At 41.5% G+C, this 25,532-nt stretch overlaps 1 protein-coding gene across 7 annotated transcripts; it reads right to left on the bottom strand.

Annotated features, from left to right (window-relative positions):
• Positions 1–3,468: 3,468 nt before the first annotated feature.
• LOC104113911 (uncharacterized) lies at positions 3,469–22,565 on the bottom strand. 7 transcript variants are annotated; one of them, XM_070174957.1, is made up of 4 exons: positions 21,629–22,565; positions 21,156–21,184; positions 20,474–20,567; positions 3,469–4,321 (listed from the first exon to the last, which is right to left on the bottom strand). In XM_070174957.1, the coding sequence occupies exons 1-4, from the start codon at positions 21,919–21,921 to the stop codon at positions 3,928–3,930; spliced, it is 810 nt and encodes a 269-aa protein (XP_070031058.1). In that variant the 5' UTR covers positions 21,922–22,565; the 3' UTR covers positions 3,469–3,927. The 7 variants fall into 7 exon arrangements, 1 of the variants encoding a protein (XP_070031058.1); XR_011407823.1 differs by lacking the exon at positions 3,469–4,321 and adding an exon at positions 19,363–19,816 and having other exon boundaries at positions 21,156–22,565; XR_011407824.1 differs by lacking the exon at positions 3,469–4,321 and adding an exon at positions 19,363–19,813 and having other exon boundaries at positions 21,156–22,565.
• Between the last annotated feature and the right edge of the window lie 2,967 nt (positions 22,566–25,532).

The following is a 25,532-nucleotide window of genomic DNA, read 5'->3' as shown; positions in this document are numbered from 1 at the left end:
CAATATAAACTTCCATTGATTTACCTATTTGTTCTTCGAATATTTTATTTACTAGGCATTGGTAAGTAGCTCCTGTATTTTTTAGCCCGAAGGGAATTACATTATAACAATATGTTCCGTACTTGGTGATAAATGAAGTCTTTTCTCAGTCCTCCGGGCTCATTTGGATTTGATTGTACCCGGAATAGGCATCGAGAAAAGTAAGGATCTCGTGGCCGGCCGTGGCATCGATCATACGATCGATGTTAGGCAGTGGAAAAGAATCTTTGGGGCACGCCTTGTTTAAATCCTTATAATCTACACATATTCTAAGTTTGTTCCCTTTTTTAGGCACTACAACTACATTGGCTAACCATTCGGGATATTTCACCTCCCGGATGGACCCTATTTTGAGACGTTTAGTTACCTCGTCCTTTATGAATGCGTGTTTTACCTCGGACTGGGGTCTTCTCTTTTGCTTCACCAGTTTGAACCTAGGGTCCAGGCTTAGCCGATGCATCGTTATCTCCGGTGGGATCCCTATCATGTCTAAATGGGACCAAGCAAAACAATCTATGTTATCAATAAGAAATTGAATAAGCTTTTTTCTGAGTTCGGGGGTTAATCCCGTTCCAAGGTATACGCTTGGGTAGGTACTCTATCAATATAACTTATTCCAACTCTTTAACCGTTGATTTGGTGGCGTCAGAATCTTCGGGAACAATAAAAGTTCGAGGGGTCAGAAAATCCTCCTCTTCTTCTCCTATCTCCTGCTTCCTTGATTCGGTCGAGGCTGGTGGTTGTGATTGCTATTTGACTTCCTGTTTACTTTTGATGCTCGACCTTTCCGAGGTTGATAGTGTCGATATCGGTGTTACCTCATTGACCGCAAACATGTTTTTTGCAGCATGTTGCTCCTCGTATACTGTTTTTACACCGTCCGACGTCGTGAATTTCATCATTTGGTGGAGAGTCGAAGGGACTACACTCATATTGTGGATCCAAGGCCTTCCGAGCAGGGCATTGTACCTCATGTCGCCCTCGATTACGTGGAACTTGGTATCTTTAATGGTTTTAACCACGTTCACTAGTAGAATAATCTCCCATTTAGTTGTTTCACTAGCCATATTGAAGCCGTTTAAGACTCGAGTTGTGGGTACGATTTGATTTTGTAGGCCGAGCTGCTCCACGACCCTCGATCGGATGAAATTTGCCGAGCTACCTGGATCCACTAAAACACGCTTAACTTGAACTTTATTTAATAAGATAGAAATTACCAGAGCATCGTTGTGGGGCTGAGAAATGCCTTCTGCTTCTTCGTTGTTGAATGATAAAGTGCCTTCGGGCACATAATCTCGGGTTCATTTTTCCCTAGTGATTGATACATTAGTGCGTTTGAATATGGGTCCCTGTGGAATGTCGACCCTACCGACGATCATATGAATGACATGTTGGGGTTCCTCCTGTTCATTTTTCCTAATATCTCGCCTTTCTCTGAAATGATTCTTGGCTTGATCGCTGAGGAACTCTCGAAGGTGGCCCTCTTTGAATAGACGGGCTACCTCTTTCCTTAATTGCCTGTAATCCTCGGTCTTGTGACCATGCGTGCCATGATACTTGCACATCAAATTTGGGTTTCTTTGGGAAGGATCGGTTTGTATGGGTTTGGGCCACCTAGTATCTCTGATCCTTCCGATTGCCGATACAATGCCCAATGCATCGATGCTAAAGTTATACTCCGATAACTGAGGTGCCTTTGTGAGATCGGCATACTTGTCAAAACCACTTTTCCTCATAAGTTCCCGAGAATTCTATCCTCGATCACTTCTTCGATCGTTCCGGGCGAAATTGTGTCCTGAACCATTGTTCCTCCGATCTGTGGTATATGGTTGATATCGATCCTTGTTCAACCTTGGCTCCCTATCGACGTCCCTCAAGTTTTTAACTGTCGACCTGTTTGGATATACTGAACCGGAAGGGGCTCCTAATTGGTCGTCCTCGACCCTGATCTTCGACTGATATCGATTGTGCACATCTGCCCAAGTTATAGCTGGATACTCAATCAAATTTTGTTTCAACTGCCGTGATGCTATCGAACTCTGTTCGTACAACCCTTGGGTGAAAGCTTGAACGGCCCAGTCATCTGTGACCGGTGGCAACTCCATGCGTTCCATTTGAAATCGGTACACGAACTCCCTCAACATTTCATTATCCCTTTGTCTTACCTTGAAAAGATCTTATTTCCTCGTTGCGACCTTTATGGCCCCAGTATGTGACTTTACAAAAGAATCTGCTAACATGGCAAATGAATCGATGGAATTTGGTGGCAGGTTGTGATACCAAATCATTGCTCCCTTCGAAAGGGTCTCTCCGAATTTTTTCAACAGCATAGATTCGATTTCATCATCTTCTAAATCGTTACCATTGATGGCACATGTATATGAAGTAAAATTCTCATTGGGATCGGTAGTCCCATTATATTTGGGTATGTCTGGCATACGAAACTTCTTTGGAATAGGCTTCGGAGCCACACTTGGAGGAAACGACATTTGTACAAACTTCTTCGAATACATCCCTCTCAAGATTGGCGGTGCCCCCGGTATCTGATCAACGCGAGAGTTGTATATCCCCATTTTTTTACCGTTGGCTTCGATTTTCTTCTCCCCTGATTCAATTCTTTCGGTGAGCTCCTCGAGCATTTTCATTACCGCAGGATTAGTCCCTGATTCGTTACCATTCGACCTTTCCGATACTGGCTCGGTACGGCGAGTAATTTCCGGCTCGACCCTATTCGGAGCTCTATGTTGATTTTGTAACTGAGCAATAGCGGCTTGCTGAGCCTGAAGCATCTCGAATATCACTTGGAGACTGACTCCTTCGTCTCCTTTGCCATGTGTTCCTTGGCCACTAGATCGGCCTTCTCTACGTACACTCCCATCGAGATCTGCGCCTAGGTCCGCGTTTAGAGCAACGTGCAAACTGACATCGACTGGGTTGGCAACCGGTGCTGCCCCGAGATTAGCCTGTGGCACCTCGACTCCTGGAGCGATCACATTTTTGTTTTCATCGTGGAATCTGAGGCCATTGTCACCGTTTGTGGATGCGTTTTATGAGTTTGACATGTTTTAACTTGAAAACAAAGACACTCGACAAGAACAAGCGTAAAATAACGTGTTTTACCTGAATCAGTACTGAACAATCACTATTATCCTCAGCCCCACGGTGGGCGCCAAACTGTTTACCCAAAATTTCGAGTAACAATTAAACTTATTTAGTGGTTTTAAGGATACGTGATTTAAAATAATACTAATTGATAAACAAGGAATTAAATAGATAATCTGAATAGTAAAATAAATCAAACCAGTGTTCTGGCAGTGCTTTCGACTTCGATTCGAGATGGTCTCGAGGTTGGGTAACAAGAACAATAAAGAACAGAAAATAAACAGTGATGAGCAGTAATAGATAGTAAGTGAAATAGAGAAAGCAGTGTATGTGTATATATTTATCAGTGAATCATTCTCCCTTTCAAATGAATGGAGTCCCTCTTTATATAGTAGAGGAATCCTAAATAAGGTACAATTCTCATACCTAAAACAAATCCCACGATTGATGTCAATAACCGCTTGATTCGATCTGTTCCGGGATTTTCGCCGAGATCTTCGATCGGTTGCTAATATCTCGCCATTCCGTTATTATGTCTTACTCAAAGTCGGTCATGCTCGGTCTCGATCTTCAGCGAGTACTTCGATCTTCATGCTCCATACTCTGCCATTGAGCTCGAGCCTGGTCTATTTACGAGCTTACTCTCGAGGCAGCTCCCCGTGCCTATGAAATCGGACATGCCCGATTTCGACCGTATACAACTGTATTTTACATATAAAGCTAAACCCTAATTGTTGGATGTGAAATTGAATCTTTTTCTTTTGGTGCAAAGGATAATTAGTTATATTATGAAAGCAAAGTAGTAGTAAAAGCAGTTGTAGGGAGCCTATTCTTTGGCCTAAGGGGGCCACCTCGTGATAGGTCGTAACAAAAAGGGGTGTCCGGGGAGAAACTACTTTTAGTAGGGCCTATATTAGTAGTAGTACATAAAGAGCGTACAAGAGGTGTTTGCAAACAGTTTGAAGGTGGAAGCATTGGTAGAGCCACTCTTCTAACAAAAAACTTGCATGTGCGATCATCTTCCAGTGTTGTTCGAACAAAATATGGTGGTTGTGTATATACAGTGATTCCTGCAGTGCTATTCATTTGGCTACAAGACTTTGCAAGTAAGTCAGCGACTTGGTTTTGCTCCCTATAGGTATAAAGTATAGCTGGATCATCCAAGTGTGCGAGTAGAAACCTGTAATCATTTATGATGTTAGCATATAAAGGATGTGATGTTTGTAGGATAGTAATGATAGTCTGAGCATCTAAGTTCACTTCTAATGGCTTGTATCCATGTGTAAAAGCTAAATTCAATCCATAATAAAGTGCATATAGTTCCGATTCTATGCTCACGTGAGAGATATGGTAACCTGCAAAGCCCATAATCCAAGTACTAGATGAATCACGGATTACTCCACCAATTTTGTCTTGTCCTGATGTTAACTTAGCGGAACCATCTGTGTTTAGTTTGAAAGGGGCGGAGCTAGGGGATGCCATTTGATATAAAGAGGTATACGGTCGGGAGAGGACGGTGGTGGAATATTAATGACGTATTATTTTGCGTCCATATTGAAAATATGTGTCGAAGAGGGTGGATAGTTTGGGCATGAAATATTTTTCCATTTCGAGATAGCCATATATGTCATAAGCAAAAAGGTATGAGGATGGAATTTGGGATATTAAGTAGGTTGGGAACGTCATTGTGTAATATGAGTTGTTTCAGCCACTAAATAGGGGGGTCCTCATGACTGTGTAGTGTAGCAATTTTCTGGGTCATGTGAAGGTTAGACCATAAGTGTTCAACTATTGGGCAATCAAGAAGTAGATGATGGATAGATTCCAAGTAGATTTGGCATTGAGCGCAAAGGTCAGTAGGGAGAAGGCCTATATGGTGATAATGTACCACAGTGGGTAACCGATTGTGATCACATAACCATAAGAAATGTTTTATTTTAGCCACAGTGGGTAACTGATTGTGATGGTACAGTGATTTAGTGGTGAAGGTGCCATGCGTAGTGAGGGCCCAAGAAAAGGTGTCAGTTGAAGGGGTGTATGAAGGAATATGTGTATTAGTTATACGTTGAAGTATGGATGTGGGTAGTTCAAAAGGTAGGGAGTTGAAATTCCATTGACCTTGGGAAAGATAGGTATAGACATTGTTGGTCATTGTGTGTCGTGGTAGAGGTCCAACTAAAGAGTTACAAAGTGTTGTATTGCACCGGTGCCAGGGGTATGTCCAAAAATTGATAAGAGAGCCATTACCGATAATCCATTGTAGGCCTTGCTGGCAGAGTTTCCATCCGGCAATTAAGTTTAACCAAATGAAAGATCCTCATGTGGTTTCATGGCTACGGTGGTAGAAGTATTTATGTAGTAGGGTGGCAGCCCATAGTGAGGATGGTTGTGGAGTAGTCTCCAGGCTTGGCTTGCGAGTAAAGTTTGGTTCTTAAGGTGAAGGGGCTGAATGCCTAAGCCACCAAGCTTCTTAGGAGTGGTCAATGTGCTCCATTTAATAAGATGTATTTTTTTTGCGTTGGGGGGTTATACCCCAGAGAAAATTGCGTTGGTATCATTCGAGATGGTGACTGATATATTGAGGGAGTTTAGTATATTGCATGACATGATTTGGTAAACTGTTAAGTGTGGAGTTAATTAGAGTGGTGCATCCTGCCAGGCTGAGGAAATTCATTTTCCAATCAGCGAGCTTAGTTTTAAAATTATCAATTAGGAATTGAAAAAATCTCATTTGGAGGGTCGGGTGGTGAACAGGGAAACCCCATGTATTTGCCAAAAGAGGATCCCTCTCGTATGGGGAGGGAAGTGAGAATAAAGTTTATGTCTTGGGGGGATACAATTTCTAGAGAAAAAGATTTTTTATTTTTGATAGTTAATTTTTTGTCCAGAAAGATGATTGAATTCATTAAGGATATCAATTATAGTATGAAAACTTTTGGCGGAAGTGATGGATGTAAGAATAATGTCATCTGCGAAGAACAGGTGAGAAAGTTTTGGCCCGTGCCGAGATAAAGTGATAGGTGTCCATAACTGATAGTCTACAGCCATATCAATTTTTTTTAGTGAGTAATTCCATACATATTATAAAGAGATACGGGGATAATGGATCTCCCCGTCGAAGACCTCGTGTGGGATTGAAAAAAGATACGCGAGACTCATTAATAAGGATTGAGAGGGAAGTAGTGGTGATACAGGACATGATGAGTTTGATAAGTGTTGGAGGAAATTCAAAATATTGAAGGGCTTGCCGGACAAAAGACCATTCAATACTGTCAAATGGCTTTTCTAAATCAAGTTTTAGGAGAATGTAACTAGTTTTGCCCGATTTTCGCCTAAAATGTGAGAGAATTTCTTGAACAATAATGGCATTATCCGCATCTCGACAATTTTGTTAAAAGCTCGATTGGGTAGGACGCCATGAGAGGTTTGATCTTTGAACTATAATCTTGGTGATTATTTTATAGATAGTGGAACAAAGACTAATAGGTCTATATTGGGAGATCATAGAAGCATGACGCATTTTTGGGATAAGGCAAAGGTATGTCTTGTTTATATCAACCGGAATTTCGCAATCTATAAATATTTATTTACGGAAAGTGGTGACTTTAGGGCCAACATCTGACCAATAATGCTGGTAAAAGAAAAGATGTAGGCCATCAGGACCAGGTGCCTTAAAAGGTTTGAAGGATCTAACATCAGTGGTAATTTCTAAGTCAGTTAGAGGACGTGAAAGAGAAAGTTTTTCTGATGGTGTAATTGTAGGGGAGTGAAACGGGGTGTGGTGTAGCTGAGATTCAGAAGAATTCGTGGTATATAATGTGTTGAAGTAGTCACTGATTAGGGCATGGATATGAGAGTCGTCAAAGTACCAGTTACCTACTTGATCTTGTAAGTTTGTGATATGATTTCTGCAATGACGTTGTAAGGTTGAAAGGTGAAAAAATTTAGAATTTATGTCATCTTCTTGTAACCATTGGACACGTGATTTAAATTTCCAAAATTCTTCTTCTAGGCAAAGAACATCATTGTATTCATTTAATAGGGAATTTTCTAGATCTTGTAAAAATTGATTAGTGGGAAAGTGGGGGGATGATTGAATGCCTGCAAGTCTAGCTAGTAAATGCCGTTTGCGATGGAATATATTGCCAAAGGATATTTTATTTCAGTGCTTTATATTTTGTTAGAAGTATTCTATGGCTGCTATTAAGAAAGGCACATCGTGCAAACTGTCACAGAGGATATGCATAAAGTTTGGATGCGAAGTCCAAATAGTTTCAAATCTAAAGATATTAAATTTATTTCTACGTGTTGGTTGTAGTGTAAGGAGGAGTGGGGTGTGATCTGAGTGAGTTCTTGGTAAGTGTCTCACAGTAGATTCTGGAAATAGGGTAACCCAGTCATAGTTTGTGAAGAGTCTATCTAAATGTTCTAAAATATGAAAACCATAACGTCATTTATTAGTCCATATGTATTTACTACCTTGAAACCAAGATCAATTAGATTACAGTAGTTTATATAATCTGCAAACATATTTGATCGTGAGTTATTCAGTGAACGTCTACCAAATTTCTCAATGGAGTGTAATATTTCATTGAAGTCGTCCCCGATGACCCATGGTCCCTTATAATGATCAAAAAGACATAAGATTTTGCCATAATAACTTGCGGTTAGCATAACAAGTGCTAGCATAAATAGCAGAAAAGTCATTTCTTGGGATTAGGGAGTACCTGGATCACGACCTAAATCTCCTGCTCTGTCATAGTTACATTATCAACATTCATCAGATGATCATGTCAGAGCATGACTATACCACCTGCTTGGCCATTTGCAGGAACCTCATAAAAGTTGGTAAAGCCAAAATCGTCATATAGTATAGCATGGTTTTGCATGTGAGTTTCAAAAAAAACTATTAAAGTCGGGCCATGGTAGTCCAGTAGTGAACGAAAATTACGACGAAAATTGGCATTGTTAGCATCTCGACAGTTCCAGAGCATAAAATTCATGCTTGAAGAAGGTGTGAGAGTTCTACAGATGAGTCAGAGGGAGTTTGAGGTGTCTCCCTGGGGACTAGTGCAAGTTGGGTGTCCTTCTATGGGGGTGGCACGTCTCAGAGTCGGGATTAACACTATGGTATATTTTCCTATTTTTGGGTTGAGTGTTGGCCTTATGGTGAGTGAACACTTTATGGGATTGGATGGGCATTTAAGACGTAGTTTTTTTGCATATTGCTCCTTTAAGACGAAGCTGCGAAGGTTGTCTAGAGTTGCATGGGAGGTTCTCGCCTCTCTCATTTCTAGTAGAGTGGCTGCTAGGTCTTGTTGTTGGGCTGTAGCATCTATTCTAGAGGCAATGGTTGGGGCGGAGTGATCAGGCTGGGAAAGTAGAATAGTGTGCTCGGAGGACTGTGTGGTGGCATCATTATATTCGGCAGGACGGTTAGTGACTGGTCGTTCCAAGGTGTGAAGATCGGTCCCAGTATCGGCGGATGGTAGAAAGGGATTTCCAGTAGTGGGAATAGAGTGTGTAGTAGTGATGAGTTCATCGACCAGTGGGATTGGACAAAGGCATTGTATACGGTCGAAATAGATTTTGGCCTTCCTACGTTCGATCGAGTTCGAGTGTTAAAAAGTCAGAATGAGATTATGGGCGTGAGCTCCGAAGTCGGTACTAATGATCCTCGAGCCCGAAGGTCGCTCGAGGAGTCGGCTCGATAACCCTATCGAGCACATGACCGAATCGATCCGCAAGGGACTGCTTCGAGGTCGGAAATATGCGAAGCCCATCTCGAAGGTCGAACTCGAGCCAAGACCGAAGGGCCTGACCCAGTAATGAGTTCGAGCCAGTATCGAGCTCACAGACAAAAGTCGTTGTGACTGCACCAAGAGAGAGAATCTTGGCGGGAATCAAGGAAGAGACAAGTCATCATGGGCCTTTCACTATATGCTTTATTTTATTATTTTTTATAATGACCCTCTTCTATAAAAGGGGGAATCCTTGTAAGCTAAAGGAGATGGACAAAAATCACTTCTCAGATTGAAAGATATCCCTTTGTGTTTGCTTTACTTTATCTCATTCATTTTTATTGCCCAATATTTGCATTCTTAGAGTCAAGAATATACGTATCTCTATTTCTCTACACGATTTATATCGAATTGTATCGCATATCCTTAGAACCATACATAAAATCTAACGTTATCCGATTTTTCTGATAAACAGTTTGGCGCCCACTGTGGGGCTAAGGGTAACAGTGATCGTTTGATACAAATCTAAAGTACACGCCAGCTTGCAACTTCAAATCAGCAATGGCTTTACCTATCGACCACGAAGCCGGCCTTCAAGATGAAACCAACAACTTGGCACCCGGGGCCGGAAGGCCAATTAACGATGGCATCGAGGCTCAAATCGAAGTACCCGAAATTCGAGCCGAAATACCATTGGATGTCAATTCACAAATAGCTTTGGAGGCGAATCAGCATTCCGAACCGGAAAGAAGCATTCAGGGCGGTACTCGATCCGTAGCCCGAGACACCCAAAACGCGGAGGAAACCGGGGCCAGCTTACGTATGATCTTCGAGATGCTACAAGCCCAACAAGTAGCGATAGCTCAGTTACAGAGCCAAACTCGCGCACAAAGCAGGCCGGATTCCAATCCACCTCGAGAAATCACCCATAGAACAGAGCTCGCCATAGTGAAATCAAACGAGCAATAATCGGGGACTACTCCCGGAATTACTAAATTGCTCAAAGAACTCACAAAACGAGTCGAAGCCAACGATAAGAGAGTGGAAATATACAATGCCAGGGTCGATCAAATCCCGAGGGCTCCACCAATGATAAAAGGGCTTGATTCGAAAAAATTCATACAAAAGCCTTTTCCCTCGAGTGCGGCACCGAAACCAATCCCCAAAAAATTCTGTATGCCCGAAATTCCCAAATATAACGGTACGATCGATCCTAACGAACATGTCACCTCTTACACATGTGCCATCAAAGGTAACGATTTGGAGGACGATGAGATCGAATCCGTATTGTTGAAAAAGTTCGGGGAGAACCATTTTAAAAACAGGGATTTCAGCAAGCAAAATGAGCAAGAAGAACCGCAGTACGTCATTTACATGATCATCGGCGGCATCGATACCCCTCAGGGACCAGTGCTTAAACGCACTAAAACATCGATTGTGAGGGAAAAGTGATCTCGGACTCAAGATTACGCACCTACGGGGACCTTGTCCTTCGATGATGAAGATGCAGAAGGGGTCAGCCAACCTCATAACGACGCACTGGTAATATCCGTACTCATGAATAAAACTAAAATTAAGCGTGTGTTAATCGATCCAGGTAGCTCGGCCAACATCATCCGATTGAAGGTAGTAGAGCAGCTCGGTCTACAGGATCAGATCGTACCCGCAACTCTGGTTCTAAACGGGTTCAATATGGCATGTGAAACCACCAAAGGCGAGATAATCCTACCGATAAAAGTGGCCGGAACCATCCAGGAAATAAAGTTTCACGTGATCGAAGGCGATATGAGATACAACGCCCTTTTCGGAAGGCCATGGATCCACAATATGAGAGCTGTACCTTCGACCCTACACCAAGCCCTCAAATTCCCGACATCGAGAGGTGTCAAAATAGTGTACGGAGAACAACCAGCCGCAAAGGAAATGTTCGCCGTCGAGGAAGCTAAACCAATGTCCTCACCTTCGCCGATAAAAGGATCGGGCTCAGAAGGAGAACGGGACACCAAATAGCAATCACAGACATCGGCTTCGACCCAGCCAGATAACCAGAAGATCGAAGAGGATGATGATCAAAGGGTCCCTCGATCTTTCATGATTCCCGATGACTCCGACGCCACCAAATCAACAATCGAGGAACTAGAGCAAGTCACATTAATCGAGCACTGGCCCGAGCGAAAGGTATACTTGGGAACGGGGTTGAGCCCTAAACTCAGGAAGAAACTCGTTCAATTTCTTATCGATAACATCGATTGTTTTGCCTGGTCCCATTTAGATATAACAGGGATCCCGCCAGACATAACGACGCATCGACTAAGTTTGGACCCCAAGTTCAAACCGGTGAAGCAAAAGAGAAGACCTCAGTCCGAGGGAAAGCACGCATTCATAAAAGACGAGGTAACCAAGCTTCTCAAAGTAGGGTCCATTCGAGAGGTGAAATATCCCGAATGGTTAGCCAACGTAGTTGTAGTGCCTAAAAAGGGGAACAAACTTAGAATGTGTGCGGACTATAAGGATTTGAACAAAGCATGCCCTAAAGATTCCTTTCCGCTGCCCAACATCGATCGCATGATTGATGCCACGGCCGGCCACGAGATCCTCACTCTTCTCGATGCCTATTCCAGGTATAATCAAATCCAGATGAACCCGAAAGACACGGAAAAAACTTCATTTTTCACCAAATATGGAACGTATTGTTACAATGTGATGCCCTTCGGGATAAAGAATGCAGGGGCTACTTACCAACGCCTAGTAAATAAAATGTTCTTAAGAACAAATAGGAAAATCAATGGAAGTTTATATTGATGACATGCTAGTTAAATCCCTGCGCGCAGAGGACCATTTGACCCATTTCCAGGAAATGTTCGAAATTTTGAGGAAATACAACATGAAGCTCAACCCCGAAAAATGTGCTTTCGGGGTCGGTTCAGGCAAGTTCCTAGGCTTCATGGTGTCATATCGGGGAATAAAGATTAACCCCGATAAAATCAAGACCATCAAAGACATCATCGTTGTGGACAACGTGAAAGCCGTACAAAGGCTAACGGGTCGGATTGCAGCCTTAGGCCGGTTCATTTCAAGATCATCTGATCAAAGTCATAAATTTTTCTCTCTACTCAAAAAGAAGAACGATTTTTCTTGGACCCCGGAGTGCCAACAAGCATTAGAGGAACTAAAACGATATCTATCAAGCCCACCACTACTTCACACTCCAAAAACAGACAAAAAACTTTATTTGTACTTGGCAGTATCGGAAGTTACCGTAAGCGGTGTCCTAGTTCGAGAAGAGCAAGGTACGCAATTCCCCATTTATTATATGAGTCGAACCTTAGGAGAAGCGGAAACTAAATATCTGCTCCTAGAAAAATTAGCACTTGCACTGATAAGCGCCTCTAGAAAGTTAAGGCCATACTTTCAATGTCATCCCATATACGTATTAACCACTTACCCGCTTCGTAATATTTTGCAAGAACCCGAGTTAGCAGGCCGACTGGCCAAATGGGTCATCAAACTCAGTATATACGATATCGAATATCAACCCCGTACGGCCATCAAGTCTAAAATTTTAGCAGACTTCGTGGCTGATTTCACGCCAACCCTCGTACCTGAAGTCGAAAAAGAACTCCTGTTGAAATCATGTACATCATCGGGGGTATGGATCCTTTTTACGAACGGGGCTTCGAATGTGAAAGGATCCGGGCTGGGCATAGTTTTGAAACCACCCACGGGTAACACTATTAGGCAATCTATTAAAACTATCAGGTTGACTAACAACGAGGCCGAGTATGAAGCCATGATTGCAGGTCTCGAGCTAGCTAGAAACTTTGGAGCAGAAGTCATTGAAGCCAATTGTGACTCTTTGCTGGTGGTGAGTCAAGTAAACAAAACCTTCGAAGTTCGAGAAGGTAGAATGCAAAGGTATTTAGATAAACTGCTTGTCACTTTGCACCATTTCAAACAATGGACTTTACGGCATGTTCCACGAGAACAGAATAATAAGGCCGATGCGCTTGCGAATTTGGGATCGTCGGTCGAGGTAGATGACTTGGGCTCGGGGAATGTTTTTCAACTTTTGAGATCGGTAATCAAAGAAGGTCACACCGAGATAAATTCTACAAGATTAACCTGGGATTGGAGAAACAAGTATATTGAATACTTAAAGAGCGGAAAGCTCCTATCGGACCCTAAAGATTCTAGGACCCTACGGACTAAAGCTGCTCGATTCACGTTGGCTTCTGACGGAACGCTGTACCGAAGAACATTCGATGGACCATTGGCAGTATGCTTGGGTCCGGGAGATACCGATTACATCCTACGGGAAGTGCACGAGGGCACTTGCTGGAATCACTCCGGGGCCGATACATTAGTTTGAAAAATAATCAGAGCAGGGTATTATTGGATCGATATGGGCAAAGATGCGAAGGAATTTGTTCGTAAATGTGACAAATGTCAAAGGTTTGCACAATGATCCATCAACCCGGAGAGCAACTCCACTCAGTCATATCCCCATGGCTATTCATGAAATGGGGAATGGATATCGTCGGCCCTCTACCATCGACCCCAGGTAAAGCCAAATTTATTTTATTTATGACTGACTATTTTTCTAAATGGGTTGAAGCGCAGGCGTTCGAGAAAATAAGAGAGAAAGAAGTTACAGACTTTATTTGGGATCATATCATAAGCCGATTTGGGATACCCGCCGAAATAGTATGTGACAATGGAAAACAATTCGTTGGCAGCAAAGTAACAAGATTCCTCGAAGACCACAAAATAAGAAGGATACTATCGACGCCATACCAGCCCAGTGGGAATGGACAGGCCGAATCAACGAACAAAACTGTCATTCAAAACCTAAAGAAGAGGTTGAACGACGCTAAAGGAAAATGGAGAGAAATCCTGCCTGAAGTCCTTTGAGCATATCGGACGACGTCAAAATCCAGAATGGGGGCGACCCCATTCTCCTTAGTATATAGGTCCGAAGCATTGATACCAGTCGAAGTTGGTGAACCCAGTACCAGGTTTCGATTCACGATGGAAGAATCAAATAACGAGGCTATGAATACCAGCCTTGAATTATCAGACGAAAGACGAGAAGCTACTCTCGTCCAATTGGCCGCCCAAAAGCAGCGAATCAAAAGATATTATGATCGAAGAACCAAGCTCCGCCATTTCAAGCCCGGGGACTTAGTGTTAAGAAAAGTTACCATCAATACCCGAAATCCGAACGAAGGAAAACTAGGACCGAATTGGGAAGGACCATATCAGGTGCTCGAGAACATCGGAAAGGGATCGTACAGGCTCGGCATTATAAACGGCAAACAGCTATCAAGCAGCTGGAATGTATCACATCTAAAACGGTACTACTGCTAAGGTACGACTTTTCCATATTCATTTACATTTCAAAACTGACCCCTGCAGAAGTCCGAACAAGGGCTAAGATGGATCTTTCGCTTGAAAGCACGCGTTGCACTCTTTTTCCTTAGACCGGATTTTTCGGCAAGGTTTTTAATGAGGCAACCATTGATCGTGCTACACTTACAACAATATTCGAGGCTCATTTACAATCGACCCTGAATACTGAGGGGGCATTAGGACCTCAAATACATCGAGTTCAGATGCAAGAGAGTTATTTCACAACAACAGGGTTCCAATAGGAAAAATTGTAAATGGTCGAAACAAACCATGCTCATGTAGATTGGCCTGAACCCAGGCGCGAAACATGAACACATGTGTAATAACGTGCGAAGAAAGTTCTCTTCTTTATCGGCATCTTATATCCAAGGAAAATTCCTCTATTTGGAGATTTATTATGCAAACAGAATCAAGTTAAATTCGACCAATTAAACCTACGGGCTACATTGCATCGAGTTCGAACAAGCACTCACTCGACCACTACGCCTACGGGCTACTTCGACCATTACGCCTACAGGCAATATTGCATCGAGTTCGAATCATTCATTCGACTGCTAAGCTTACGGGCTACTTCGACCGTTATGCCTACGGGCTACATTTCATCGAATTCGAGCAAGCACTCACTCGACCACTAAGCCTACAGGCTACTTTGACCATTACGCCTACGAGCAACATTGCATCGAGTTCGAATCATTCACTAGACTGCTAAGCCTACGGGATACTTCGACCGTTATGCCTACGGGATACATTGCATCGAGTTCGAGCAAGCACTCACTCGACCACTAAGCCTACGGGCTACTTCGACCATTACGCCTATGGGCTACATTGCATCGAGTTTGAATCATTCACTCGACTGATAAGCCTATGGGTTACTTTTTTCGAGTTCGAGCAAGCACTCACTCGACCACTAAGCCTACGGGCTGCATTGCATCGAGTTCGAATCATTCACTCGACGACTAAAGCCTATGGGCTACTTTTATTTCGAGTTCGAGCAATCACTCACTCGACCATCATGCCCACGGGCTACATTACTTCGAGTTCGAATCATTCACTCGACGACTAAAGCCTACGGGCTACTTTTATTTCGAGTTCGAGCAATCACTCACTTGATCATCACGCCCACGGGCTACATTACTTCGAGTTCGAATCATTCACTCGACGATTAAAGCCTACGGGCTACTCTCACTTCGAGTTCAAGCAAAGCACTCACTCGACTATTACGCCTACGGATTATATTTCTTCAAGTTTGAATCATTAACTCAACTAGTAAGCCCAAGGGGTACGTCACTTCGAACAAATCAATAATAGAGACTACAAAGTCCAAATTTGATTGAATTCGATCCCTGTGAAAACTTCGGCTTATGACCCGATCGAACCACCAAAAATCACATCGATTCTCACTGCATCCTTCGTGAGAAACGAGGGGACTATCTGTATACGGTCGAAATAGATTTTGGCCTTCCTACGTTCGATCGAGTTCGAGTGTTAAAAAGTCGGAATGAGATTTTGGGAGTGAGCTCCGAAGTCGGTAGTAATGAGCCTCGAGCGCGAAGGTCGCTCGAGGAGTCGGCTCGATAACCCTATCGAGCCCATGACCGAATCGATCCGCAAAGCACTGCTTCAAGGTCGGAAATGCGCGATGCCCATCGCGAAGGTCGAACTCGAGCCAAGACCGAAGGGCCCGACCCAGAAACGAGTTCGAGCCAGTATCGAGCTCACAGACAAGAGCCGTTGCGACCGCACCAAGAGAGAGAATCTTGGCGGGAATCAAGGAAGAGACAAGTCATCATGGGCCTTCCACTATATGCTTTATTTTATTATTTTTTGTAATGACCCTCTTCTATAAAAGGGGAATCCTTGTAAGCTAAAGGAGAGGGACAAAAATCACTTCTCAGATTGAAAGATATCCCTTTGTGTTTTCTTTACTTTATCTCATTCATTCTTATTGCCCATTATTTGCATTCTCATAGTCAAGAATATACGTATCTCTATTTCTCTACACGATTTATATCGAATTGTATCGCATATCCTTAGAACCATACACAAAATCTAATGTTATCCGATTTTTCCGGTAAACAGGCATCCATGTCAGTCTCATGCCCTTCGATACAACTTGTGCTAGGTAGGAGGAGTTCTGGAGTACTACTATAATCTCCTGATCGTTGATGGTTAGACGAAATAGTAGTGCTTGACCGGTGAAACCCTGTTCGAGCTATGACGCCGGGGAAGGTCCGAGGTGTTCTGAGCTATATACAGGGTCGGGTATGGTGGTGGAGGATATGGTGGGTGATGTTGGCCATGGTTACTGTGATTTGTGGAGGAGGTGGCGTGAGTTTGAGTAGTAGAAGTATGTTCTGTTTTTGTTGAACTGGAATGAAAGTTGGAGGAGTCGGGCAACGTTGCATGGGAATTATGGCTTTGTGGGGAAGTAGTATTATATTTGGGAAGATGCTGTGTATTAGAAATAGTTGATTGGTCCATGGGGTCTGTTGAGGAGGAAAAAAAGGTGGGCTGGTCGTTATTGTCAGATAGGAAAATGACGTGTGAAGTCTTTGGACTAGGAGGGCATGGCGGTGGGGTATGTGGGGTGACATGTGGGGATGAGTCATCAAAAATGTGCAGGAGTTAGAGTGTTTAAAGGTGTGGAATGAGGTGTTGTTGACGTGGGAGAGGGTGAATCACAGTGTGGCCGGTTGGATTTAGAAATTGGTGGGGTAGTAGATTGACGTGGATTTGGGCTGGTATTTGTGTGGGATAGAGTCGGTTGGTCCAGAATAGGCGTGCTTATGGGGAGTGTGTTAACTTAGTGTGGAGAAATTAACTGGGCCGGCCCAGATGTGTGAGGGTGGACGAGTTGCGTAGGGGAGTTGTCAAGTGTGAGGAGGAGATATTAGTTAGGTGCCTAGGGGAGGTAGGGTTAGAATTATTAATTAAACTAGTAAAGTTTTTCGCGCTCCGCGCGATCATAATAGACGTTATTATATTTACATTAAAATTAGTAAGCTAGTAATGAAATTAGATGTCATCCCTTAAAAAAACTTATAAAGTACTTTTTCGTCTATGTACAACTAAAATAACTCAAAAGTCACTTGTTTAATTACACCTCCCTCTCTTCTCTTCTTTCTCACGCCTCTTTCAAAAGTTTCTTAGCCAGTAATTGTATGAAAGATTAGCTTTTGTTATACAATATACTCCCTAATTCTTAAGTATTGAAATTTATGAAATAGATATTTAATTGAGTAATTGAAACATTGAACTAAAGATAACAGCACAGAAGATAAGGATAAAAAATATCAAGTATTCATATAACATTTGAAATTAAAAGAAGTTAAAAGTGAACTTAAATAAGTAAAGGAATCAAAACTAATTGATTTTCTGTAAATCCTAAAAGTTAAAAAGATTGATTATTGAAACTTCAAAGAAGAGAAGCAACCAAAATTGTAATCATATGGTTTTATAACCATGTGCAGTTGACATTTGTGGATCTTGCGAGGCCCAACTTCTGTGAACCTTCATCTATGGGTATTTGACGGGTCGGGTTGACCCGGTTTCAGACCGATCCAGACCAGTATTAATCCGGATCGGTAGTAGAAGCCCGGGTAGGGCTGGGTTAGGGGGATTAGGGGGTTGGGACGTTTACATTTTCATTACCGGTTAACCGGATCGGTCAAACTCGATCAAGGAAAATCACTATTGCACCGGTTAACCGGCCCGGTTCAACAATGGTTTTCTGATTTTTTTAATTTTTTAAAAATACATTTGACTGTTGGTAACGGTCATCTTCCAATTTGACCGTTGCCCAACGGATATTTTGCAAGAATAGCCCTTTTGGGCAATTATTTTAAAAAATAGCACTTTTAGTAATTACTAATTTAGCCCTTTGAAAAACTATAAATACACCCCCCTCTTCCCTCCCCCCTCTTCATTTCTTCACTCATCTCTCATTGCTCAAACTCAAATTCTCAATTCAAGTTAAATCATGCCCCATGATTTTAGAGTGCGCTCATATGTTTGGGAACACTTTGAGGCGGTAGAAGAAAATGAAGAAGTTCACAAAGTAAAGTGCAAGAACTGTGGTCGAGTCTTAAATCTTTGTCGAAAGTAGGAGGGCACATGCTGTTTAAGGAGGCATATGAAGAGTTGTCTTGAGCGTCCTCCAAAAATTCATATTTAAGATTTTAAATTGATTTGAGACAATTTGTGTTATTTTAAAATTATTAGATGTATTATGCTTAATGTTTTAGTTTGTTAGATTAATTTGAAGTATTATTATACAATGAAAATTTGAAATGAACCTATGAAAGCCTTTGAATTTAACACTCCAGAAGATGGCCAAGAAGGTCATATTGATTATGAAGAACTTACTAAGGCAATGCAAAACCTTTGAAGTTCTAGGTTTATATTTAATAATTAAACTTTGAATTTACTCTTTTTTTATTAATTTAGTTGTTGTTAAGTGTAAACTTTAATTTGCAAGTTTGAACTTGCAAATTATAAGTGCAACTTTTTTCCATCTTCATTCTATTCTATTATCTTAAATTCTTAATGAAATATTCAAATATAAGAATTTTAAAGTCTTTGCATCCTTTATTCAAACACTCTTTTTATAAGATTATTTTTTTATTTTATACTTTTACTACAAAAAAAATAATACATAAAACCGGCCCGGCCCGGAACCGTTTCGGTTCAATTTTTGACCGGATAGGGCCGAACTCGTTAAGCCCGGTTTGTAAAACTCGGAACCCGACTCGGATTGGTAACGGCCGCTCACTATTTTTCTCGGCCCGGCCCAGCCATTTGTCACCTATACCTTCACCTCTGATCTCATCTCAGGGGTAATACAATGCGTCAGTAAGCATATATCTACCACTCTTTGCATTTCTTAATGAGATGCTAAAGCCTGGTGCTACCAAATATTTTTCTAAACTTGAGGAATAAAAAAAAAAAGAAAATATTACCAAACAACGCAACATAATCAACATTGTCAGTTTAAAAACTGTTAGTTTCTATCTTTCCATAGGTATAGACAAAATGCTATTATTTCTTTCATTAAGTAGCAAATAAAATTCTGTCAAAGATGTTGTCGTTCATCTTTGGTAGATAACAAAACACAATCTCGACTATGATAAATCCCAATGAATAAACGTAACACGCAAAATGTAATTGCAATCATTAAGAAAATAGTGAATGTAACTAAATTTGATCCTCACTTAGCAAATGCTGATCTGTACCTATTCTTTAACTAAGCTACATACTTTACAAACACCGTTAGACTAAGCAAAGGGTTTCCAGACGGTTGTTGCCAACTTGAATTGTATTAAAATTATCAAATCGTGGCTAATGAAAGTGGTTAAAGCGAAATTACTCAAGTTGAGCATAATCGTATGAAAATAATTTCAAATTGAATAGCTATTGGCCATAGGAATAAAAACAAACTCAAAGCAAGTGTGAAGTTGGAGCAACATCATAGATCCGATTTTTTACTTCTCTTCCCCGTGACGCAAAACTGATTCAACAAAACTCTGCTGATCGGAGATATAAAACAAACAAACAGTGACTTGATTTTTGATATTCTGCTTGGTTCTATGAATTATATTAGAGGTTGCTAGCAATAGATGCAGAGATGGTAATGGCGAAGAGGAGAGAATCATGTTTGTGTATGAACAACATGACAAGCAATGTCTATGAAGATAAATGGCAAGGAAATATTTAGAGATAATTTTTTATTGTTAACTCATTTATTTATCAATTTCTCATTAAGGAATATTCCTTCAATCAAGCCTAAGCTCCATATCATTATACTATAATCAACTTATATAGACATTATTGTTAAACATTGTTACCATTAAAAGTATCAGTAAAACAACATTCTTGCATTTCATAGTAAAATTAAAAAGTAACAGGAAGTTGAAGCACTATCCAATACGAATATCTAAGGCTGCAGTAAAAATCTTATATAGTTTAAATTCCGTATCACTATACTATAATCAACTTCTATAGACATTATTATCAAACTTTGTTACCATTAATTAAAAATATCAGTAAAACAATACTCTTTGCATTCCTGATCAGACACACCATTACATATCAATTTTGCAAAAATGATAGTATCAAAATCTTTACACCCTCTGTCATCAATTATGCAAAAATAATCACAGTAGTTAAGAATCTTTGGAGTATACCTCAAATACCGATGGAGAAACCTGAATCTGAATCTTTTCACGCATTTTTGTTGGTTCGCAATAGTATCCATTATCCAAAAATAAAGTTCATGTCCTGGAGTGAAAATGGAATGTAGATTGTAGAAGAGAACGATCACAACATATTCAGTTTCTATTTTTCTGTTTAAGAGTATTAAACTGACAGAGTCTAAATTTTAACATTGCAAATATATACAAAGAAGGCATAGTTGGTAAATATTAATTTATAAAGGATTGCAGACCGGCATTTGTTGAGTAATTAACAACATTTCACGATTCTATGGGGAAGGTTAATCTATGCCGTCTTTTTTCGAACACTTCATGGGCGTCAAAATAAGTATGTGTTTGCTCTGTTTTATTTCATCCCTTTAGGTTTGCATGGTTGTGCAGATTTCGTGAGAGGATTTCTGGTTTTAAAATTTTATTTTGCACAAGTCTGGCATATTAACAAATAATAATACAATGTAAGTCTGCATATCAAGATTCGCAAATCACAACAACTTTCACTGAATCACAATGTATTCAATCTTCATTTTTTAATATATATGATTATTCAACGTTCATTAATAATTGAAAAATCGTAAAGAAGAATGAGCACTGAGACTCACACCCAAAGCGGCAAACTAAAGAGAAGAAAAAGAAATAGGAAAAACGAAAAAGATACCTGACAATATAGGAACGGTGCCAGCAAGCCTAAGAATAATAAAAAGAGAGGGGAAAGACAGAAAATAGAAAGAGTTAAGAATCGGTTGTGAAGGAAGCGGTATTATTTTTGAAGCGGTTTTTTATTTTGGGTACATTTTTGGTCTTTGAGAATGAAAATTCAGTGGAAGACGCGAAAATTCGTAGAGAAAGATAAATGTAATTCCTGCTGAAAGGGATGTGCCACGTAACTGGGTGTATGACCCTCAATTATAATATATATAGATAGGATGTAGAAACAGTAGTTGGCGTATTATTATTAATAGTTAGTTTATTTAATTGATTAGTTTCAGGAAAAATCTTCCATTGACGTAATTAACGAAACGTTCGTGGGATTAAAGAAACGAGGGTTAGAAGAACCTTTTGTAGGAGAAACAGTGTTAGCGGACTTACCTGGAGGTCGTTGGATTTCCTCTAAATCTACAGCATGCTTACCGTCGTTCATGGATGTTGACGAGTGACGACGGATGATCCGCCATAATATATTGTGGTGAAGGCCGTTGAGGAGAAAGGCTCAACTTTCCATTTCGTATTCTTGATTTGATTAGAAACTTCACTGTTTGCCAGGGTGTTTCAGAGGTTTGGGATGTTATACTGAAATTAGTGTGGTCAATTTTTGGAGGTGATGAAAGGTACGAAGAAATAGGTAGGTCTAGTGTTGGAGGAAACGGACACGCTTTGGTATTATGACCAAAGCGCCGACAGCGGATATATTTATAAACGCTCATACATGACAACTTGCTTGTGGTTGCCAATGTACACGTGTTTTAAGAGGTTTTGCAAGGGGAATTTTAATGCAAATACGAGCGTATCTACCTCGTGTGGTGGAGGAGGTGCAAGCATCAAATATAAGGAGATTGCCAAGTTTATTGCCTACTAGCTGTAAGAGAGTAAGATCATAGTATTTCGTAGGTAGTTCAGGTAATCGAGCCCAAATGGTGGAGTAGGCGAGTTGGGTAGTTGAAGCAATAAATTTTGGTTCCCAAAGACGCACCGTAAGGAAATAGCCCAGGATAAACGATGGACCATCATGAAGTGCATGAAGCATATTATCCTCTTGTGTAAATTTAACGAGGAAAAATGTGTGTCCAAGATCAATAAGATTGATTGATTCTTAGGATCTCCAACGAGTTTGGAGTTTGGTTTTCAGCATTTGGTGCCCGATGAATTTGCCAAATAGTTTGATAATGATAGAGTACTTCCAAGTAGTGTACAAATGAGCCTTATCGTCAGTTGTAAGGGGAATAAAATCCTCTGTATCATATGGGTTATCCGTTTCATCGGTTAAGTCGATATCTAAAGGTATGGGTTGAGTGTTTGGTGGAAGAAGATCATTTGGTGAAGGTATGAGGAGGGTATGTAAGAAGGAAGATTTTTGTGGGATTGTAGTTGAGGCGTCTACTTGCATAGCCAAGGGATTAGGAGGATCAGTTGGAGGCATGGCATCAATTTTTCTGGGTGAAGTCATGTGGGAAGGTTAGGGTTGAAGGAACAAGGATGAATGTCGTGAGTGAGGCAGCTTAGAGCATTTCGTTAGTGGATTCTGTCCAAAGCTGCAGTATACCGTAGATTGAATCTCAACATATTGCAAATTCATGTTCTCTTTTCTTTGTTTTCTTTTTTGCTCCTTTTCTTAATTTTTTTTATTTCTTCATCTTTGTATTTGCTCTCTTTCTACAACCCCATTTTTGTTATATATATATTAAATTATATTTTTGCTTCCTTTTTTAAAAATCGTCAAATTTTATTTGAATGTGATTTTAATTATTTTCTCTTTTTACCCATCTAATCTTTGTATACGGGTGAAACCGACCTCATGATGCATCCTAGCCTCCGACAAGATAAGCAAAAGCTCGAGACATGGCAATAAGGGACCGAAACCGAGCCCAAAATCCCACCGGACTAGAACCTGGGGGCATGACGCCTGCCTTCGAGAATATCGAGGCCATGATCCCGGAATCTGTCGTAGCCTCGAGCGACTTCGAAGAACATTGTCAGACAATCCAGCATAGCCAGTAGAAGGCCAAAATATTCGGGACCGGCCGAATATTACGGCGGGGATCTCGGCGCGTATCGATAAGGAGCCGACAATCAGTGAATCAGAAATTTTTTTACCTTTTTATAGAGTTGTACCTAAAATAAGACTCCCCTACTATATAAAGGGGGTCTAATAATTCATTTTCGCGCATTGTAACACGCACTCAAAAGCAATACATTATTATTTTCTCTGTCTTTAAGCTCTTGTTCTTCTGTTTATCGATACCGGTCGTGGTGAACTCGGCTCGAGAGGGCAAGTGTTCCATCAAGGCTGAAATTATTCAACTCGTGTGGTTTGAATTTATCTTATCTTTATTTACTCAATAGCAACTTAATTAATCGCTTTGTGTCAAGTTAATCTGTGTATCCTTAAAACCACTTACAAATTTAATTGTTATCCGATTTTGAGGGTAAACAGTTTGGCGTCCATCGTGGGGCTGAGGATAATAACGGCAATTTGATACAAATCTCGTAACACACCCTATTTTACACTTGTTCTTTGAAGTGTCTTTGATTCTAGGTTAAAATCGAAATGTCAAACCCACAGTCTGCCCCTCTAAACACGGATACGAAGTCCAGCCACCATGGCGAAAACAACAATGCAGCACCCGGTAACGAGGGGACCCCAGTCGATCTCGGCGGAGTCCCGGTGGCGGATCCCATCGACACCAGTTTGCATGTGGCCATCAACACAAATTTGCCTATCGATCCCGAGAACAACGTACGCAGGGAAGTCCGGTCAATTGCCCAGAATACACACGACGGTGAAAATGATGGGATCAACTTGCGAGTGATCTTCGAAATGTTACAACAGGCGGCGATAGCCTAGTTGCAGAACCAAAGTCGAGCGCCGAGCAGGGTTGAGCCCAAGCCATCTCGGGAATTCACCCGCAGAAATGAACCGATCACGGAGAGGCCAAATAAAAATGAATCGGGGACTAACCCCGAGATCATAAAAATGCTCGAGGAATTGACAAAACGGATAGAATCAGGGGAGAAGAAAATCGAAGCCAATGATCAAAAAGGTAGAAACCTACAATTCCAGGGTCGACCAAATCCCAGGAGCACCTCTGATATTGAAGGGCCTGGATTCCAAGAAGTTTGTTCAAAAACCCTTTCCTCCAAGCGCAACGCCGAAGCCGATCCTGAAAACGTTCCGCATGCCCGAAATTCCTAAGTACAACGGAACAACCGACCCAAATGAGCATGTGACCTCCTATACATGTGCCATCAAAGGGAATGACTTAGAAGACGGTGAGATCGAATCTGTCCTACTGAAAAGGTTCGGGGAAACTCTATCCAAAGATGCTATGATATGGTCTCACAACCTACCTCCTAATTCTATTGACTCGTTTGCTATGCTTGCAGATTCATTTGTAAAAGCACACGCTGGGGCTATCAAGGTTGAGACTAGGAAGTCAGACCTTTTCAAAGTGAAGTAGAGGGACAACGAGATGCTCAGGGAATTCGTGTCCCGGTTCCAAATGGAATGGATGAACTTGCCTCCGGTCGCGAACGATTGGGCCGTTCAGGCCTTCACCTTGGGACTCAATGCTCGAAGCTCGTTGGCTTCACAGTTGTTGAAGCAAAATCTGGTGGAATATCCGGCTGTCACTTGGACCGACGTGCATAATTGGTATCAATCAAACATCAGGGTCGAAGATGATCAACTCGGGGCCCCTTCCGGGTCCGTTTATCCCATCAGATCAGTTGACACAATCATGAGAGACATCGATCGTGAACCACGATCGAACAGGGATCGGTATCAGCCATACATTGGAGACCGAAGAGGTGCTGGATCTGGGTGAAACCCCGTGAAAAGTGAAAGAAGGAGTGACCGAGGTCAAAACAACCAAGGACTCATGAGCAAAAACAGTTTCGACAGGCCCATCGGGCCGAAAGAAGCGCCAAGACTATCGGAGTACAACTTTAACGCCACCGCCGCCATCGTATCCACCATCGGACGTATAAGAGACACCAAATGGCCTCGACCTTTACAGTCTGATCCAGCCCAAAGGGATCCTAACCTAATGTGCAAATATCATGGCACTCACGGTCACAAGACAGAAGATTGCCGACAATTGAGAGAGGAAGTAGCCCGGCTATTCAATAACGGGAATCTCCGAGAGTTCCCGAGCGATCGAGCCAAGAACCACTTTAGGACCAGAGATTCAGTTAAACAGACCGAACATGAGGAACCTCAGCATGTCATCAACATGATCATCGGTGGGGTCGATGTACCCCAGGGGCCGATGCTGAAGCGTACCAAAGTATCTATCACAAGGGAAAAATGAACTCGGGA

Source organism: Nicotiana tomentosiformis, chromosome 5 (assembly GCF_000390325.3).
Source record: "Nicotiana tomentosiformis chromosome 5, ASM39032v3, whole genome shotgun sequence".
NCBI lineage: Eukaryota > Viridiplantae > Streptophyta > Magnoliopsida > Solanales > Solanaceae > Nicotiana > Nicotiana tomentosiformis.
Note: the sequence above shows the minus strand (reverse complement) of the source record. Positions and strands in the feature narration are given on the sequence as shown.

Excerpts from the sequence above, each read along its gene's own strand:
- LOC104113911 (XM_070174957.1), bottom strand. The coding sequence starts at position 21,921 with ATGAGCGTTTATAAATATATCCGCTGTCGGCGCTTTGGTCATAATACC. Across the intron at positions 20,568-21,155 it reads CACCGTTCCTATATTGTCAG|GACATGAACTTTATTTTTGG; the intron begins GTATCTTTTTCG and ends TTTTCACTCCAG. Across the intron at positions 4,322-20,473 it reads TTTCTCCATCGGTATTTGAG|GTTTCTACTCGCACACTTGG; the intron begins GTATACTCCAAA and ends AAATGATTACAG.